A 20,271-nucleotide genomic window follows, 5' to 3' on the forward strand; every position below is an offset into this window, starting at 1 on the left:
AACACAGGGGGCAGGGAAGGAACGTGGACCTGATGACCAGCCATGGAGGGGCAGCTAAGGAAAAGATGATGGTCCCCTCACTGTATGGACATTTCTGTGGCCATTTACAAAATGACCATTAAGCTCTATTGCAACAAGAGAAGTGCCCTTGATATTGTGTAGTGAAGAAAGCAAGAGGCGTAAGAAAGAGATGTCAGAGTTTGACAAATACGAACTTCATCTAGTTCAATATTTTCAATATTGAAATAGTTCAAGAATATTTCAAAATAGTTCAAGAATATTTCAATATTCTTCTCCTCTTCCTTCTTGTGGGCTGGAAGGGGACCTGACGGGGGACACTTTGGATTGTGGGGATGAAGCGAACACCCTGTGGTTGGAACAGCAAAAACGTAGAGCCTGGACCCTGCTTTAAGGAGCCGAGCCTCAATACCAACTGAGACTTTAATAAAATAGAGAATTCAGTTTCTACCTGCATAGTTACAGCATAAGTTACTGTTATCTGGGTCCCATGCAATGTGCACCAATGTGCAGCCACCCCTCCTTTTTCCTAACGTATACTTCAGGCACTTCTGCTATTCAAACAGTTTTCCTTCTTATTCTTTAGTTGAAAGAAGCTGTTGTCCACTTCCTACCAATAATTAGTACCAAATAGAGACTATAGCTTATATGTAGGTCACTTTTCGTCAAACTCTAGGCTTGGGCAGCCATAATTCTTTCAAATGTTAAGAACCGAGAGGCCAGACCACAAAGAGTTATATAGATTTTTATTATTTTCCTATTAAAAATTTTTAATCTTGAAATTGGTTAATTTTAAAATAAAAACTAACCATATATTTGTTTTTATACAGTATATACACTGGAGAAATAAATAGTACTCTAAGTGTTAAAAAAAAAAGCATCATTATATACAACTAAGGCTTCAAGCCAAATGTATAAATACAGGACCCACTGAGGATTTGATTCCCGAGGCTTCCATTCCTAAAAACAGAAGGCAGAAGTAATCAGGAGGCATGGCCAATAACAGAAGCTCCACTTTGGCTAGAAAGCATTCACAGAAGCAACAGAAGAAGCACACAATTTAAGAAAACACCTTGAACTAAGATTTGACTGGTTACGTCTTCAAAAGTTTGGCATTGAAAATTACACAACTTTGGCACAACACAGGTTAAAACAACATCTTTCAAAAAACCTAAGTACAAAGAAAAACCACTCTTCTCCCCAATTTGACATCACACCTCCTTCCAAATAAATCTCGTCCATAAAAGGCCCAACCTCTTATTCTCCTGGCTATATACTAATATAAGGGTTTATGGTTTAATGGATGCCTCCAAAAACCAGCTCCTTGCTTGTCACCTCTGAGGCATATTGGGGTGAAAAGGCTGTAGACATCTTGAGGAAGTTGCAGAAATGAACATACCACGGACTTTGCCTCCAGGAAATCTGGGTCCTCACCGGGCTCCACCACCGACCTGGGATATAAATCTAGGCATGTGGCTGAACCTCATTAAGCCTTCGTGTTGTAAAACAGACATTAGCTGCCTTGCGCTCCTCTTGTGAGTCTCCAGCGAAGTGATGCACATGCAAATCTTTTGAAAAGTATAAACCAGTTTCTCAGATATCGCATATGTTCATTTATGTCAAGATCTACAACTGGAGGCTTTTCTAAGTTCAACACAGAGAAGGAGCTGCTATTAGAGCAAGATATTCCACGGAGGACAAGGCATTCTATTGAATCTTAGCGCCAGCTCTGTTTGACAGGTGCTGGTTTCTGTATGAACAGATACGTATAACAGATATATGATGCCTTCTACCTCCCCAAGCAGAAGAGATTTTGCTCTGAAGCAATCGCATTTGGAGATGGGCCACAGTTCCATCCCCAGCACGTGTGGCACTCTGCTCGTTTCCATGCAAGTGATCAAACATGTCGCTCTTACAGGGAGTGTGCACGTTAAGTAACAAGAAATAGCTGAAACCACTTCAAGCCTCGGATCCCCGAGGCTTACACCCTGTAGCCCTCCCGGTGTCCATTGTGCCCTTCATCCCATGTAATATTCATGGATCATCTAAACTGGAAGGGAGACTAGAAATCCCAACTCCATTAGATTCCAAGTCTGGAAAGGTTTACTAATGCGTCTACTGCCTCGTGCTAATCAAGTTTAAGTGCTTAATAAACATCTGTCCAATCAAACAATAAGCAACTGGAAAACCAAGACACCCAATGATGTGTGCTTTAGAGAGTAAGCTGGGGAGCAGGACGGAATGCCTGCAATGTAATGATTATTGATCAATGCAGCCCACCGAACCCCAACAGTGAGGGCCTCGCCACCACCCCACATCTATACACCCCTCCCTCTGGGCAAATGAGATCATGGGTCTGCCATCCTGACACGAGTCAGCTCCCAGTGGAAAGACCTCTCCCCACCATTCAGATCAGGCAGCTGACAGTCCTCCATGCGCTTTCACAAGTGTCCCCTGTCAGGCGAAGCACAGGCTCATCCAGTCACCCAGAAACCAGTGCAGTGTGCACAGGAGGCCCGGGCGTCCGACCCTTTGCACACAGGTCTGGAGTTAGAGCAATTCTAGAGCGGCAGGAACAGCAGGAACAGCAGCGTATGGTCCCCTCCGGCGAGAAGTCCCAACAGTCATAGGAGGTAAGGTCCTGGGCCCAGCAAACAGTCTCTTGCCAGTGCCTGAGGGTCAAGGCCAAGAGGGGTCCTTCCATCAGGTGGGTCCTCAGCAGTAACTTTCCTCCATGTGTCTGGAAGGCGGGTGTGAGTGGGCCTCACTGGCCCCTCAGGAAAGCTCCACAGTTGGGCTGAAAGGAACCATGTAAGAGATGAGCAATATTTGGCATCCTCACCTGGCTTGCTTGGCAAACGTGCAGCCTGTACTGAGGGTGTGCTCTGTTTGCCACAAGTTCAAGCTTTCTTACACACCTATCACATACACACACACACACACACACACACACACACAAATGCAGGGAAAACTATCCATGATCCTCTTTGCCTTGATCCAGAAATACGAGAGCGACTGTAGGGTGGCAGGAAGGGGGCAAGACAGAATCCAGAGATCTTGATTCTAGTCTCAGCTACACGAACATGCAATTGAACCTCTTGGAACCTCAGTCTCTTTATCGGTGAATAGGTGAACAGTATCCACATCAGGTGAGAGGATACCAAAGGCATAACCTATGTCTAGGGATTGTCACAACTTCCTAGTGTCGATGCATGACTCAGGCTTCTATCGCCTTATGTTCTTTTGGGGGTAATGACTGGCTTTCTCAATGCCAGGATGAGTAAGGTAGGATGTTAGTAGGACGAGGTACTAACATTACATAAGTATCAACATAACATCCTCAGCTGTTACAAAGGTCCGGAGCGGAAAAGAAGAAGAAAATGTTTTATCATAAGATATGTTATCATAACAATAATGATAAGAACAGTGATCCTTCCTGGGTGCATACCATCTACACGGCTATTCTGAGGATCAGCGAAATTGATGCGTGGGGGAGCACTTTGGAAAGGTAATAATCTGAATACGAACGTAAAGAACTAAAGTTATTATTATAGCAGAATATCCTATGAACCTGCACTAGACTGAGCCATTCGATGGGCAGTTTTCAGAATCCTGCACGTCCTGTGATCACCAAGCTTGTGATCAGGCTGGTGATCCTGAACAGGACACAGAGCGGCCAGGATGAAGCCTGGTCCCCAGGGTTGGCAGAGGGCTCATCACAGGGGCTCCCCGAATGGGTGCAGCTGCTTGATAATTGATACCCAGATCAAAGTGAGGTGATTTATCTAAGTGAACCCCCCATGCTCAAGAAAGAGTACAGACGGGGCGCCTGGGCGGCTCAGTCAGTTGAGCTTCCGACTTCAGCTCAGGTCACGATTTCACATCCTGAATGTTCGAGCCCCATGTCAGTCTCTGTGCTGACAGCTCAGAGCCTGGACCCTGCTTTGGATTCTGTGTCTCCCTCTCTCTCTCTCTCTCTGCTCCTTCCCCCCACTCATGCTCTGTCTCTCTCTCAAAAATAAACATGAAAAAAATTTTTAATTAAAAAAAAAAGAAAGAGTACGGGCTTTAAAATAAACCAACATCAAATCTTCACTCTACCATTGCCTGCTGGGGGAGCTGGAAAGAATGACCTAACTTCCCTGAGCCTCAGGGTCCACAACAGTACACAGGGTTAACAGCACCAATGTCATGGGGCTGGTGATACAAGTAAATGAGCTAACATAGAAAAGGCACTAAACACAGGTGGGCACGTGTCGTGTGCTCGGTGTATGGAGGCTGCATTATTATACAGCATCTCAGTTGGGGCAAGTGGTGGAAGCCATCGAGGGGCCCGTCTCCGTCCTCCAGAAGCAGGTGTTTAGGCTCAGAGACTCTGTGATGAATTTCCCTTTTGGATGCACCTGCTGCCTCACACCATGAGATCTGCCTTCCTCAAATCTGAAATAATGGGACTCCGGCATGGGGTCATGGGACACAGAATCAAGACGTGCCTTTTGTCTGGGTCAGTGTCATACACATGAGCACTCCTGCTTCTCCAAAAGGGGGAGAGCTGATCACTATCCCTGACACCCACCCGGGGTTCCAGAAAAACCTAAAAATGGGGATTATACCATGCTCTTCCCCTTTACCTCCCACCTGAGTCCCCACTCCAAACTGGCGCCCAGAAGGAAGCTAGGGGCCCTGGAATCTGCCTGTAGCCCCTGTCACCATGGAGAAGTTCAACCTAAGATGGCCTGACTCCAGCAGGACCATGGTCTGTGAACATCTTGAAGGGGAGTTGGACCAAGGGGCAAAGGGACACAAACGCCCTCCGACATCCTGCATATTCCACGGGTTGGTCTATCTCTTCCCAACAGGTCAGCTTCACGAAAGAGGAGATCTGTATCTGGTCTGTTCACTGCTACATCCCAAGCACCCAGACCCACATCCAGCACATGCTAGGTGACCTGTCTAACAGGTACCGCATGACCCTATGAGAAAGTCCCTGGTTACCTGGTTTCATTTTTCATTCTCCAGCCATCCCGACACTTGTGAAACCAGAGCTCTTGGCCGGGGGATATGCTGGTGTTGTCAAGGTCTTCCACACAAAAGGTCAACCTAGGAGGAAGAAGAAACCACTAATGTAGCCAAAACTCAAGTGGGGGAGGCACATTGCTGTGCCTTAGCCAGACGGTGCTTTCTGGATCCAAAGTGGACCGAGTGAGGAGAAAAGGGCTTTCATCATGCCACACCTTGACTCAGAATCTTCAGAACCCCTCATTGCTGCTGCCATGTCCCACTCTGACATCTCCCGTGGTTTGGTTCATGCAGCCCTTTGATCACACCTTCCACCTTCTCCTGTCTGTCCATCCAAAAGGCTGCCTGCCTTTCAAGGCATAGCCTCTCTGAAGTCTCCCTGACTGCCCAAGCCCTTGACCTTAATAGAAAAGCATATTGTTTTATAGGTGTTGCCTTTGCTGTTGTCATTCCTATGCACGGCATGGAGTTAATAATAAATGTTTCGTCTTATTTTACGCATCATACACTGCCTCGAATTGTTCATGGATTCCCGTATCTGTGGTGGACCGCAGTCTCCTCAAATGGAGGAATTCAATGTACCTCCAGCGGGGTGCTCATAAGCACCCATCAACAAGCATAACTGGATGCAGCTGTGAGTCAGAAAATGCTCAACCAAGGTCTCAGAGAAAAATCACTAGTCTAATAACCATTTCAACTCTAACGTACAGCCAAACCACGTGGGTTACCGCAGCCTCTGTGGTGTGGCGTTCGTATGACCCCACGACTGACAGATGTACGGGATACCTGATCCCGATGCCGATGGGAAGGACGAACGCCACCCGCAGAACAGGCTTAAGAACCTTTACCAGAGGGGCACCTGGGTGGCTCAGTTAAGTGTCCGGCTCTTGGTTTTGGCTCAGGTCATGATCTCACGGTTCATGAGTTCAAGCCCCGCATCAGGCTCTGTGCTGATGGTGCAGAGCCTGCTTGGGATTGTCCCTCCCCCTCTCTGCTCCTTCCCTGCCTGTGCTCTCTCTCTCTCTCTCTCTCTCTGTCTCCTCCCTCTCTCTCTCTTTCTCAAAATAAATAAATAGACATTTAAAAACAAAAGAACCTTTACCAGAAAGCCCAAATGGCCCATAAACATATAAAGAGGTGAGCCATCTCATCTCAACCAGGAAATTAAAACACGTTAAAGCAACAATAAGGGACCAGTTCACACCCAACAGAATGGCAAGAGTGTCCCCTCCAGTGTAGGTGAGGAGGAAAGGAAAAGGGGGCTCTTACTTTTAGATTGTATTGGTCTAAACACTTTGGACGGAGATTCCATAATATCTAGTCAAGTTGGAGAATACATCTACTGTAACCCAGCGACAGGGGTAGGGTGCAAAGAGGCCTCAGCTCTCCCCAGTTCACAGACTTCTAGACCAGAATCACTCAGACAAGGGACCTCCGCCTCCCTCCCCCTAAGGCCACACTATGCCACAGGCGATGGGTGGAAACAGGACACATGAAGAACTGTGATGGAGAAAATACCAGATGAGGTACTAGGAGGGTGGTGCCTGCCTCCTATCATCCCCAGGCTGGCGGTGACCTCCCAGCGGTCTGCAGAAAGATATGGCCGAGGAAACCCTCCTCTTTTGACAAAGGTCCCACGGGCTTCCTTGGCTTCTGCTCAGAAGTTTGCTCAGAGAGTCAAGGCACCATTTTAGGGGATGATACATAAAGGTCTAGAGTTTTCACTCTAAGCCTGAGGTTAAAACTCGTGGGGGAACTGCCAGCTGGCATGGCATAGAGCATTCTCTGTGACTTGACGTCAGGGCCCCACCCCATACCCTTGACTCAGAGCCTTGGAAGGAAGGATATAATGCTCGAAGCGTCCGGGGAAATCAGGGCCTCTTGCAGACCTCAGCCGTGGGGGCTCCGTAGGCCTGATACTCTGGTATGCTCTGCACAGGGGCAAGCGAAGGCTTTGGTTGTGTGGACCCCACAGCAAACAGGTCATCAGGGCAGTGCTCGTAGGGAGCCCCGTCCAGGAGAAGCCCCCCTTCCTCCAAGCCAAGACAAGGTGCGGCAAAAGAAAGGTCGCGAAGCCCTTACCTCCGCTGGGTCTCCCCAGACTTGACCCGGATGCGCCTGATGTTCAGCTGCCGCTCAGAGCTGCGGGGCTGGGACAGGTAGCTGCGAAGCTCCTTCCACAGGTTGTACCAGGACTGAGCTGCCCCCTCCCAGGTGAGTTTGATCTTCAAGAGGTCTCCAAGGTCCTCCTCGGTGTAGACCAAGAAGGTGTTGGTGGCATTCAGCCCGATCTGCTCCACTCTACGAGGGGAGATAGGAGCAGGTCTCACCGCCTGGCCACCTGGAAAACTGCCCCACCGTGTGGGGTGACGCAGTGGCAGCACCTGCCACATGGTGACTGCAGAGAAATGAGCCCACAGACGCTTGCCTCCCTTTGAACTCCCAGCCCATTCCTGCCTGTCCCCATCATGTGACCCTTGGGGGGACCTGTTCCATCCCATTTATGGAGGTGAGTGTGTGCATACATACCTGGTCCCCCAGCTAGACCCTGAGCCCTGAGAAGCGAGTACTTTGAGGACATTACTTTGCAGTCCCAACATGACTTGGCATGGCGCCTTGTACCTCGCGTGCGCTTAACAAACATATACCGGTCGCCATGTGCCCCTCCCACAGATCATTAGAAACGGTGCAGGGATAACATTTATGTTCCAAATTTCCCAGAGCCCCAGGTGTCAGGCGTTGCCTGAAACGAAGCAACAGTTTCTGTCCAGCTGACCCAGCAGTTTCTCATGCTGCTGATTCATCCTGGAGCATCCTTCCCAGAAAGGGTCTGAGTCAAGGGATTGGTGGAGAGTGTGGACCACAGAGCCACCCAGCCCCTCCCGCAGGCACTCAGGCTGCACTCCCCTGCACTGGCTCGCACGCTCCCACGCTCGCTCATTCTTAGCCGGACTCGTTCTCGGTCCTGAACTCATTAAAGGGAGCCCGGGACTCACATTTCCAAAGGCAGGATCTGGGAGTCTGCGTTGGTGCCATAAAGGGTGACGTAAAAGTTGGGTTCGATGTCTCCCATATTCTTGTAGCTGAAGATGTGGATTTTCATCTGATAATGGTAAACTGCACAGACAGTGGGACAAAGGCATTTGTGAACTTTGCCGGTCATCTCAGGACACGCTGACCCAAACTGAGTCACTCACAACACTGAGTTTTTAGGGGCTAATGTCCCTTTGGTCCAGCCCAGCCTCCCTCTTGTCATCTTCAGTCCAATGGCATAAGGGATCACCTCAGTATAGGAGGAGCCCCAAACTTGGAGTCCAGCGACTCTTTTGGGGATTCCAACCTAGCAACTTTCTAGCTGTGTGACCTTGAATTAAGAACCAAGGTATTAACCGCTTTGAGCCCCAGCCTCCTCACATGTAAAATACCATCCACAAAACCCTATGGTTTTCTCACATGTTGTAAAAATGCAAGACCTCATTTTGATGCCCTATCGGTCCTCCCTCAGATTTGCTGTGACGATCATGAGAAAAATACGAAATAGCTTTGCAAAAGTTAATTGCAAAGAAATGACAATTTTCTGTCTCAACACAAATTTAAGATACGGATGTTGCGACCATGGAGTGATGGTTTTCATCACAAAAGGAGTCCTCACCATTTATTTTTAAAGATTGACTTTCCTAGGGCACGCACAACATCGTTGATTTGCAATGATTTGGTTTAATTGTGCCCTGCCACATCTCCTGGCCTGGGACGTGCCCTGCTCCACAACATGGTATTAGACAAAGGGAAAGGACGAAGGTCCCTCCTCAGGACACTGTGGGGACAGAGGGTTACCTCTGAAGGGCATGCCTGCCCGGGTTTTGAGGTACATTTTGCTGTTCCTCTTACTCCTGGTTTTCTTGGCATTGTAGCCAATGCTGTTACAACGGTTCTTGCGGCAGCTGAGACAGATCCCCTTTTTGAAGCGATTCGAGTCCGTGCACTGGAACGCAAAACTCGGCTTGTCCTGATTCACCAGGGAGTCAACAAAGAGGTGTACGGCCCGCTCGTGCTCACATTTCACCACTTCTGTGATTGCTGGGGGAGGGGGGGACGGGCAGGATGAGCCTCTCATCAAATATAGATTGTGCCCTCAAAGCCCACAGAGATGAAGCCATTTGCTCAGAGTCACATGATCGGTTGGTTACGAAGTTAGGAGCGTAACTGGGATTTCCATGCCCACGGTGCGTCCTATCTCTTGTAACCGGAAGCTACAGCCAACAGCCCGGTAAATCCCAGGACCTTAGGAAAAATTTGACAAAGCCACCCCCACCCCCTCCTCAGTAACACTACTAGTCTTAAGGAATTCCAGCATCTGACAGAGGTCCTTGCTGGACCTCCAAGCTTTGCAGGGGCTACTTGAATATTATCACATTGGGAGAGGGCTACAGTCTTAAGACTGAATGACAGGGCGGGACATCCAAAGGGCGGAGCATCAGAGTAGAGGGAGCCAATAGGGGCCAAGACTTAGCAATACAGCCGAGACCAGAGGGAGTGAGAAAATGGGAAATCCAGAAAGGGGTTGGTCACTCCAGCCACACATGGGTTTCGGCAGCAGATTCAGTTCAATCCAAGTCTGCTGGGAACAGGCTCAGGCATCCAGAAGGTAAATCGTAAGTGAATGGAGACCTCATCTTGGTTTTAATTCTTTAAAATGTCACAAAAAGTTAAATTATAGAGCATCCATGCTGTAGAATATTGTACAGCCTTTAAAAAGAATAAGCGGGGGGGGGGGGGGGGGACGGGGGGCGCCTGGGTGGCTCAGTTAAGCATCGGACTCTCGATTTCAGCTCGGGTCATGATCTCGTGGGTTCGTGGGTTTGAGCCCCGAACTGGGCTCTGCATAGACAGTGTGGGGCCTGGATGGGATTCTCTCTCTCCCTCTCTCTGCCCCTCCCCTGCTCACTTGCCTCCCCCCTCTCAAAATAAATAAATAAATGTAAAAATACCTTTCTTTTAAAATAAAAAGAATAAGATAAGTAAATCTATGTGTTCTGATGTTTAAGAATATTCACTATATATATATTATATATAGTATATATATAATATATATACTATATATTATATATATAGTGACTATATATATAATATATATAGTGACCGAAAAAGGAAAATTACAGGACAATGTGATTTTAAAAATATAATCTTACACACACACACATACACACACACACAAATGAATTTGCAAAGAAAAAAGACCAGGAGGATACACACAAAATTGTTCATACTGCCTACCTTTAAAGAGTAAAAGAGGCAGCTGGAGGAAGAGGCTTACTGTTTGCTGTAGGCGATTCTACAGTGCTTTTCCCAGCAGATATATATTCCTTTTCTTATAAAAAGAAATTAACCAATAACAACTGGGACCTCAGTGCATGAGAGGGCAAAGCAGAAGCCAACAGATGGCTGTTAGTAGACCTGCAGGAAGATAAACTGCACACGGGATCGGCCGCCTCCGTGGGGGGAGTGGGCATCGCAAAATGAACATTGTTGGGAGTACTACGTGCTCTGGCTGACTTAGGAGATGTGATAACCGAGTCAAACCACTGTATGAAGCAGAAAGTAAGGAACTCACTTCCATACGCAATTGACCCCAAGACATCATTGAGTCCACAGCCCGGCTGGAAATCACCCCCGTTGGGGTAGATGTCGATGTGGCCCACGGGCATCTGAATTCCGATGCTCAAGCCGAAGGAACGTGTGTAGGTGTGGAGGACATCCACAAAGTCCGCGTCGTCGGGGGACAGCCTCCTGTGGATGTCCACCCCTTCAAACAGCGGCCCGGCAGGATCCAAACCTACAGCAGAAGAGCAAGCCAGGAGCAGCTGCGTCGGGTGTGCAAAGTCCTGGAGTCTTGATTGAAAAGTAAATCTAAGTGTGCACAGAGAAGCCACCCTCAGAGCCAAGCCCCGTAAATCTGGAACCGTGGGATGCCTGCGGTTGGAGGAACTTCTGCTTTCTTCTGAAGCCTTCACCTATCCTGACAACTCAACTGAGTCACAATGACATACAGCTCCAAGGAACCACAGACTGTCAGAACCGGAGCACTCCTAGAAAGAACTCGGGCTGGCTGTGGCTGAACTAAGCCAGCCGTCCCATCTATTCCGCCACTGGGAGCCTTCTGCAGCCTTAATGTAGCAGCCCCTTTACAGAATAACTAAACTACCTGCATCTTCTGGAGGGAGGACTCAGTTTCCCCAAACCGAGCTATTTGCATTTGGACTTCCTTTTCCCCTTCCTTTAGTTATGAATCAGGCCCAAAGGTGGATCGATGAGATTGAGGCAACATGGCGGGGGGGGGGGAGCGGACACGAGATACACTGAGGATCCATATCCCAGTTCTCCAAATTCCTCTGTTTTGCAGCAAGAAGGAGAAATCTTTTTGCCCGCAAACTTTCTGCATTAGGCAGACAAGCAGCAATGTAGAGAGAATCGGTTCTCACATTTGAAACAGCACAAATATCTCTGGGAGCTTGTTGAAAATTCAAATTCTACCATGTAGCTATAGAAAACTCTGGAAGGACACACAAGCCCCTGGCTACCTGTGTGTATGTGTGTTGGGCGAGACGGCAGGGAAGGGAACCGAGCAGATGGTAGCAACAATAAAAGACTTTCACCATCTTTTAATTTTGGAACCGCATGAATGTAAAACCATTAAAAAAAAAAAAAGGAATTTGCAAAGCATGAAATGCAGATTCCCCAGCCCCGTAGAGATCCTGACTGGCAAGCACCCCCAGGTGATGCTGAAAGGAGGTGAACCAGAGTGGAAAAAACTTCTCCCACCTTCAGCATCATCAATAAAATTAAACCTGAACGTCGTAATCCATACAGCGCATGTGAGATATTAAGAGATTAAGCGCTCGTCAGCGTAAATACCAGCTGCTGTTGCCAAGCTCGAGTAATTATGGGAGCCAAGTTCATGCCCGCATAGAAGGCTTTCCGCCCTATGGACACAGAGAGACGACCTGGAAAAAGCTGAGAATACAGTGCACTATAAGTGGTGGTGGTGGGGGGGGGTCTGTTGAGCCTGGAACAGGGGTGCCCAGCTAGGTGTGATTTTGCTCCTAAGGGGACACTTGGCAATGTCTGGAGACACTTTTGGTTGTCGCGGTTGCAGGGGGGAGAAGGACGAGGACGAGAAGCCGCTAGCGTCTAGTGGGCAGAGGCCAGGGTGGCTGATAAACAACCAGCAATGCTCAGGTCAGCTCCCACAACAAAGCATTAACAGTGCTGAGGTCGAGGCACCCTGATCTAGAAACACCACGTGGGAGAGGAGTTTAGACGGAGAACATAGTCGTTAAAGGAGGAGATGGGCAAAAGAACCCACCAGATCCCAGCGCAGTAGAACCAGGGAGCACCCTGTGAGGCCTGATGGGGGTGATTTTAAGCCAAGCAATAGGCCAAGCTATTGGCTGGAGTGGACGGTAAGCTTATGAAATCCGTCACTCACGAGAGCTGCGGCGGCTGGTGGAAACAAGCGGGCTCCAGAAGAAGTTGAAATAAATGCATATGCATGGCCAAGGCAGAAAAGAAGCCCGAGCTGCCTGGCGGTTCATCCCCAGCCCAAGGCCCTCAAGAAGGATGGTACAAAAGCGGTGACCCCCCGGCACAGCCCACGATGACTCATTTCAGAGGCTGCCAAGGGCTACAGGACTGACACAGGCAGCCTCCCCCTGCCTCTTGCTATGTTTTCTGGAAGGAAAGAGAGAGAGAGAGAGAGAGAGAGGAACATTCTGCTTTGCAACCAATACAAGAGAGGGGCTCTTCGCCTGATGTGAACAAAAGTCTCCACCAGACGGTCAGTGCCATGGAAACCAAGCTGTGCTGTAGGAATGCAGGCAGCTGACAGGGATTCTCGAAAGGATGGTTGGGGGGGCAGGCTGAGCCTTCACCCACCCAGACTGACCCAGCCTGACACAGAGCCAGGGCTCACAGACTCTGGGGAAAAGTGGTACGATTTACTTTTTTTTAACTAGGGATGGGAGGGAGAGCTTGTCCCCTCCAAAAAAAGAAAAGGTGGAGAGCCAGCCCTTCTTCCATTCAGTCAGACACCTTCCAAGATGTTCCGTCCAGCAAATGGAAACCACACACGCACACACGCCCGGGAAAGCCTCTGCACTCATCTGGCAGGGCAGGTCCCGCTCGGTTCCCACTGCTGGTTTATCTTCACCAACCAAGAAGAGGCAGTGTGGTACAGTGGCCAGGGCAGGCTCTGCAACCCGACAGCCTGGGTCTGAATCCTGGCTCTGCTACTAAGGGTGTAAAATGTTGCACTTGTCATTTAAGCACTGGTTCCTACTACCCCATCCGCAAAATGAAGCCAAAAGGCCCCCTTTGCCCCACCGCAGCGTGTCTTGGAGAAATAAATAAACATTAAAAAATTTAAGAAAAAGAGAGAGAAGTATATGACCTCTTTCCTAGTGAGGCACAGAATTCTCTCAAAAGCCCAAGAAGGTAAAACCCTGGCAAACCCCCGTCCACAGCCCTAACCCAAGCAAGACTAGGGTTCAGGTGTCTCCCTGCTGGCCTCTGCATAGCAGCATCATGGACCTTAGGACCCCACGCGAGCTACAGTCTGGTCCTTCTACCAGTTGGAACCACGTGGTTCCCAGACCCAGGGGAAGTCTGCGGACTGAGCGAGAAGAACATCCATGCCCCTCCCCCACACCAGACATGCACAACAGCACCCGTCAGGTGAGCCACGTGCCCTCTTGAGGTGCTGCTGGGCAACTGGACAGAGGGTACTTCTTCCCGCAGGGCTCACTCAGGCCCCTGCCCGCAGAGAAGGGCTGGAGGAGAGGACCATGCTCGGGACACGCAGGCCCCATGCTGCGTGCAGACAGCACGGAGCCCTGATTAGCATTCGGTCAGCAAAGCCCCCATCTCAGCAGCTGCCACCCAAAGAGGCAGGGGGAAAGAACTGGAAAACTCTTCCCCAGCTCATTGCAGCTTTAGAAAGAGACTAAGGAAAGATCTGCAACCTGTCCTTGCTGCCCATGACCCTGGGCTGGCGGGGAGGGGGAGGGGTGGCTGGGGATTTGAATGAGCTGCAGTCTGAACACGGCTGGCCTGGTTCTGCAGCATCAGGCCTCTCACTGGCCAGGAGGAGTCCTTCGGACCGTGGAACCCAGAGCGGCTCACAGCCCAACAGCGCTGTGCCAGCAACAGGTTAACGAGCAGTCCTGTGCGGCCACACGATCACTGTCCGCCTGGATGATTAGGCCCCACAGTCTTGGTAAACAAAAATGAGGCTCTCAAGCTGTGCTAAATCAAGGAATTGGATCTAAAGGAGAGTGTGTGTATACGTGTGTGTGTGTGTGTGTGTGTGTGTACCTTAGACTGAAGCCCAGGGATGATTTGAGGTGAGCCAATAAAATTTTACAAATATCCATATATATTTAAATCTACCCCACTTGCTTGCTGCTAAAACCTGAAATTCTCCCTTTACTAAATTATTTATTAGCTAAGGACTCCCTTCTTCCCAAGTCCTGTTTTAAAATAAAAATACTGCCAGGAAAGAAATTGATCAAATCTTTCCTTCGAGGTGAGCAGCTGGGCCTTGGTACCTCGGAGGTGAGAGGGAAGCTGGGAGTGAAGACAAAAAGAATTCTGGAAGGAAGATAAAGGTTTAGGACAACAAATCTGCCATTAACTTCAGCCTAGGGGTAGCTCTGTTTACAGATTTGAGGAAGCATAAAAATGGGAAGGAAAATCTTTCACACTTTTTAAATCATTAAATGATTTAATCCAAACACACATCAAAAGCTCAGCAAGAAGGGAAACCCAATTTTGTGTTGACAACCTGGGTGCCAATATCAGAAAGCCCTCTTTTTTTTTTTTATTTTTTTATTTTTTTATTTTTTTTAATTTTTTTTTCAACGTTTATTTATTTTTGGGACAGAGAGAGACAGAGCATGAACGGGGGAGGGGCAGAGAGAGAGGGAGACACAGAATCGGAAACAGGCTCCAGGCTCCGAGCCATCAGCCCAGAGCCCGATGCGGGGCTCGAACTCATGGACCGCGAGATCGTGACCTGGCTGAAGTCGGACGCTTAACCGACTGCGCCACCCAGGCGCCCCTTTTTTAATTTTTTTAACGTTTATTTATTTTTGAAAGAGAGAGACAGAAAACGGGCAGGGGAGGGGCAGAGAGAGAGGGAGACACAGAATCCAAAGCAGGCTCCAGGCCCTGAGCTGTCGGCCCAGAGCCCATCGTGGGGCTTGAAACCACAAACCATGAAATCACGACCTGAGCCGAAGTCAGATGCTTCACCGACTGAGCCACCCAGGCCCCCTAAGCCCTCTTTTTTTTTTTAATGTTTATTTATTTATTTTGAGAGAGAGAGAGAGAGACCATGAGTGGGGGAGGGACAGAAAGAGAGGAAGAGAGAGAATCTCAAGCGGCACATTCTAAACAGATAATTATCACTAATAAATGTGCCAGCTAAACATTGGAAAGAGGCTCTTGGTGGATGAAACAGAAATAAGGCAGAATTCAAACTCGACTCCACCACCCGTTCATTTCCCTTGAGGTCCTAAGCATCACTGGTGGAGAAAAGAGTGAGCCTCAAAGGCTGATAGGTCAGGACCCACTGCGGTTCTGTACTTTTCAGTTATTAACTGTTTGCCTCTCGGTGTTTCCTTGCCTGTCAGACCCGGCCAGCGGTTTTCAAAGTGGGTTCCCTGGTGCTCTGGGATCCTGACATTTCTCTGGGGATGGGGAAGGCCCAAGAGCAAAGCTAACACTACCCACCATATATCCAGCTTCGACCAGAACATCCCTTCTGTCTGTTTCATTTATCAGGGTCCCACACAAGCTCAACTTGAAAGAGGGATTCTGTGACTGAAACGAACGCTTGAAAGCTCTGGATTCCATATCCCCCGGGTCCCTTCCAAAGCTAACCCTGTATGGCTCCCTCATGCTGCCTCTTTGGGAACACTCCAGTTCAGAAAAGCCAGCTTGGCCAAGGAGCCGGGGGAGCTCGGGGGTCAGCTGTCAGCGCAGGAAGCAGACCCTACCTGTGATTCTGCCCAGCGTGCCTTTCACGAAGTTGCCAGCATACCCTGCCACGTGGGCTCCGAGGCTGTAGCCGATCAAGTGAACATTCCCAAGAGAAAAATCATCCTTCTCCTGCAGAAAACCACAAAAGTGTGTGAGCGCAGCCAGTGGTCCCGAGCCCACTGGGTCACCAACCATTCAATGGAGACGAGGAAGAGCCACGGGAACCAGGGGCAGAGACTTCCCAGGGCATGGCCCTCATTGCCGGCAATGAGACAGGGAAGGGACGTAGCCAGGTGAGGGGAAGGCGAAAGGACTTTGTGCCACTTTAAATGCCAAGCGCTGGGGGCAGGGTGGAGGTTATGACTAGAAACCACATACCTGACCCTTTGGCTACGTTCCCATTCTCTCTGGCACTGCAGGAGGTGGGGGTGGCCATGTGGAAATCAAAGCCACCAGACTCACTGGAGACTAAGTGCCAGCCACAGCCTGCAGCAGCATACTCTTTCCTCGCTTCTTAGGCCCCAGGAGCTGCCGATCTGCTCACCACAAGCCCACCCAGGACCCCAGAGCTGAAGCACCATACCCTGAGAGGGCACTTCCTGGCAGGGGTGCCGAGGTGGGACTTTGGTCCCACAGCTCAGACACCAAGCTCTACAAAACGACCTAGGCAGAAAAATGAGGTAATGCTAGAGTACCCCTGACCAGATGCTGCCAGAATTCATCAGATTTCAGGGACAAAAGGAAAGTCAGGCTGGAATTGCCCAGATAATGGGGTCACTTTGCCAGCGCACCCTTGCCCCCAGGAAAGTCTGTGATCTCAGGCAAATCATTAACCTATAGAGAGTAAATCTAAGACCTCAAGACATATTTTCCACACTTAATATTTTAAGTGTGGCATTAGGCTGCATTTGTGGGAACCAACCCTCTCCTCACCCCTGAGGACAGCCACCCTTCAGAGGCAAGAGCAGACTCCAGGAAGTTTTTTTATTCCCAATATGAGGGCATCAGCTAGTAACAACCCATAAGGCAGATTTTCTTCCGGCGAATAAAAGAACAGAAAAGAATCCAGAGATATATCAATAACTGAAAAGCTTTCCCAAAGCGCCAGCCTTCAAGTATTTCAAGCAATACTTAATTCAGTAAAAATTTGCATCCCAGAGATATTCTCAGAAGCCTGAAGTTCACTGGAACACAGTCTGAACTGTGTTTTCTTAAGAAGGTTCAGGTTCAAGATCCTGCTCTTAAAAGCACTTACCTGCAGCCAGTCGAGCATCCTTGCAACACTGTGTCCCACCACCCTCGTGTTATTGACCGCGTCTGTGTAGAGCTGGTGGGCCAGGGGAAGCCAGTCAACCACCACAACATTGGCTTCTTTCTCTCTCATCTGCAGGGCGGACACAAGCTTGTATAGCCAATTTTCAAACATGCCACTCATCTGCAAAGAACAAAGGACACTTTTAAAAATTCTCCTTGTCGGTTTCAGGAATCCTGATGAATATGGAATTCAGTTCCATGACCCTCTCCCCAGCCAATTCCAGAACGTTCGCAATAGCTGCTCAGGCACCAGACATTTGTACCTGAGCAGGGCCCGCCACAGACAGGACTGCTGCATGAGTGTTTGTCTTCCATTGCTCTTTATATCTTTTTTTTTCCCATCAGAATTTTCATAGCTGGTGTCTTAGGCTGCTACCCACTGTCCAACAGGACCATTACGAGATAAACATTGGTGGCGATACTGGCCTGAGGTTAGCCTGAGTCCCCGTCACAGACAAGCAAGAGGCCTCAAAGGCAGGTAGAAAGGGTAACCCTGGAGAATTAGCTCTTCTCTTGGAGACGCAAGGAGACGCGGTCTCCTAGGCGGATGCAGAGTTAACAAATGACCCCTTCCTACAACCGATCTCTGCCATCCCTCTTGACCCCAGAGTAGGGAAGATCTGTCCCTGGAATCCCAAATTAGAACTCAGAACACATTTTCCCACAGAAACAAAGTTATAAATAGTGACTAGGTCCAGTTGTAAACCTATCCACATGTACATTATTAGATAAATAGGTTTTCTGTGCGTGGCCTGGGAACCCAAACGCCGTTTACAATCCTGCCTCTATGGGAAAAAGCTCTTCCAAGTTCCAGATTACAAAAGAACTTTCTGGAATGCAACCCATTTGGAAGTTGCAGGCAGTTTGTATTTGCATTTTGACAGGGGGGCTTAAAAAGGTTCAATTGCATGATTCTAATTGTAGGCTGTGGGATAAGCATGGATAGACAAGCCCCTGACCACCTCTTCAGTCACATTAGGTAGATAGGCGCCCCCACCCACAAGGCCTGACCCCAGCAGTTGGTGATAGACCTAAAGACCCAGAAAGCATGTAACGGATATGAATTTCTCATCATTAAAAGAAGGAATGTCCCCCCCTCAATTAGCCCAGGCAGAAACCTGCTCACTTAATAGTGTCATTTTCCTACAGACCATCATTATAGGAATGAATAAACCCCTCGCTGGTCAAAAGCTTCTAAAGCTGAGCGTTAAAGCCCTTTTTTGTTGAAGTTTGTCATGGGCCTTTCAATGTGAATTGCTCAGCTAGGGCGCATAAAGAGCCCCAGTGCCTTTAAACGGAGCCATCTCTATGCAAACAGGAGGGCACCATGCCAACGGCGGCCAGCGATCTGGGCCAGCTGGCTCTTCATAGACTCTCGGAGCCAGTCAAGTTGCTGCAGTTCAGCTCAGCTTTTAGGGAGGGATGGCCCCCTCGAGGCAGTGGTTGACCAATGTAATTAAGTGTAATTAGAGGGCCCCTTAAGAGCCGGTGGAACTGGGCCGCTGCCTTCAGGAGAGCCACTTTCTGAAAGCCCGCTGCGTGCCAGCATTAAATACCACCCTGCTGGCGTCCATATAGCCCCCTCAGCGAAGTGCCCATTACATTCTTCACAGCTGTCTGAAACACAAGCAGCCCACAAGAAAAGAGAGAGAGAGAGAGACAGTAGAATCTGGAAGCACCAGCCTTCTTTTTAATTGACCAAAACAAAGGCAACCAAATCTTGTGTCAAGCTGCCGAGCTCCCTCCACTGGGCTCACCGTCCATCCGTGAATGATGAAAAAGGTTTTGGCTGTCATGTTGAAGCCACAGTCTTCCAAGGGCTGGTTGTGGCCGAGGGAGAGGTAGCATCCTTCGTGTTCTGAGTCCCCAGAGGTGCGGAGGTTAAATCTCACAAGAGGTTTGGCAACAATCTGTACATTCCTGGGCGTACGGAGCTCATCTGGGGGAAAGAAACAGAGCGTGGGTGCGTCTAGTAGGCTCGGGTAGTTAGAGATCTGGAGTCTAGTTCTAGTTCAATCTTGAGCACATTACCTAATCCTCTGGGTTTCAGCTTTTATACCTGCTGAATGTTTTTTCATTTCCCGGAAGAGTTGCAAAGATATTATAAAGGGACATCTCAGAATTTAAGAATATTAAGCCATCGGTACTAATTACTGTGACTCTGAAATAAATAGGTTCTCTTACCTCTCTTTCCTCTTCCCTACCAAAACGAGTTCTCCTTCCTATGCTCAAGTGGCTACTTTTAGAGAGTATGCGTCCTCGATTCTTTTCCTGAAATGCTGGGGACCAGCCGAGTTTCAAAATTCAGCACTTTTCAGATTTTAGAAAGGCATCGTGGCACATAAGCCACACAGTACATGACATCCCCAGTAGGGTCTGGGGGCATTCCCCAGTAATCAAACACACTAAAATTTCTGCAGGGAAATACGAAACTACTCACGCTCAAGGGCAGAAGTCAAGTCTATCGATAGCCTCGTGTCAGTTCTGATCAGTTTTTGCTGCCAGAGGAGTTCAGGGCCGGTGAGGCCAAGTCTCGCTGCCAAACAAATTACCAAACAAATTTTCCAATTTTGAGAGATTCTGGATTTTGGAATTAGAGGTAAGAAGCCATCTGCTATCATACAACGGGCTTCCTCCAGCGTTGCCAGCTAGATTCCAGTACTTACTTCAAACACCTCCTGCGTCAGGGCTCTCGCAGTGCTAAACATGGGCCAGACGTTCTTTAAGTTTGTTAAAGAAGTGACTGAGCCATGAGGAAATTCATAAAAGCAGCAAAATCGTAACTTTCACGCATACAGTGCCCTTATGCCCTTTTAACACGAAGCACTGTCATCACCACATTATTATGGACAGTCATAAAGGAACCCCATCCAGCATTCTTTC

The 20,271-nt window shown here is 48.8% G+C and overlaps 1 protein-coding gene across 1 annotated transcript; it reads right to left on the minus strand.

Moving 5' to 3' along the window:
• Positions 1 to 2,793: 2,793 nt before the first annotated feature.
• LIPG (lipase G, endothelial type) lies at positions 2,794 to 20,009 on the minus strand. Its single transcript, XM_047086452.1, has 10 exons — positions 19,829 to 20,009; positions 19,146 to 19,327; positions 17,330 to 17,509; positions 16,092 to 16,203; positions 10,649 to 10,870; positions 8,872 to 9,114; positions 8,034 to 8,154; positions 7,120 to 7,338; positions 5,014 to 5,118; positions 2,794 to 2,815 (listed from the first exon to the last, which is right to left on the minus strand). The coding sequence occupies exons 1-10, from the start codon at positions 20,007 to 20,009 to the stop codon at positions 2,794 to 2,796; spliced, it is 1,587 nt and encodes a 528-aa protein (XP_046942408.1).
• Between the last annotated feature and the right edge of the window lie 262 nt (positions 20,010 to 20,271).

This window comes from Lynx rufus, unplaced genomic scaffold (genome assembly GCF_022079265.1).
Source record: "Lynx rufus isolate CCGP_SWC_20201006 ecotype Redwood Valley unplaced genomic scaffold, mLynRuf1.p SCAF_20, whole genome shotgun sequence".
In the NCBI taxonomy this organism is placed as follows: Eukaryota; Metazoa; Chordata; class Mammalia; order Carnivora; family Felidae; genus Lynx; species Lynx rufus.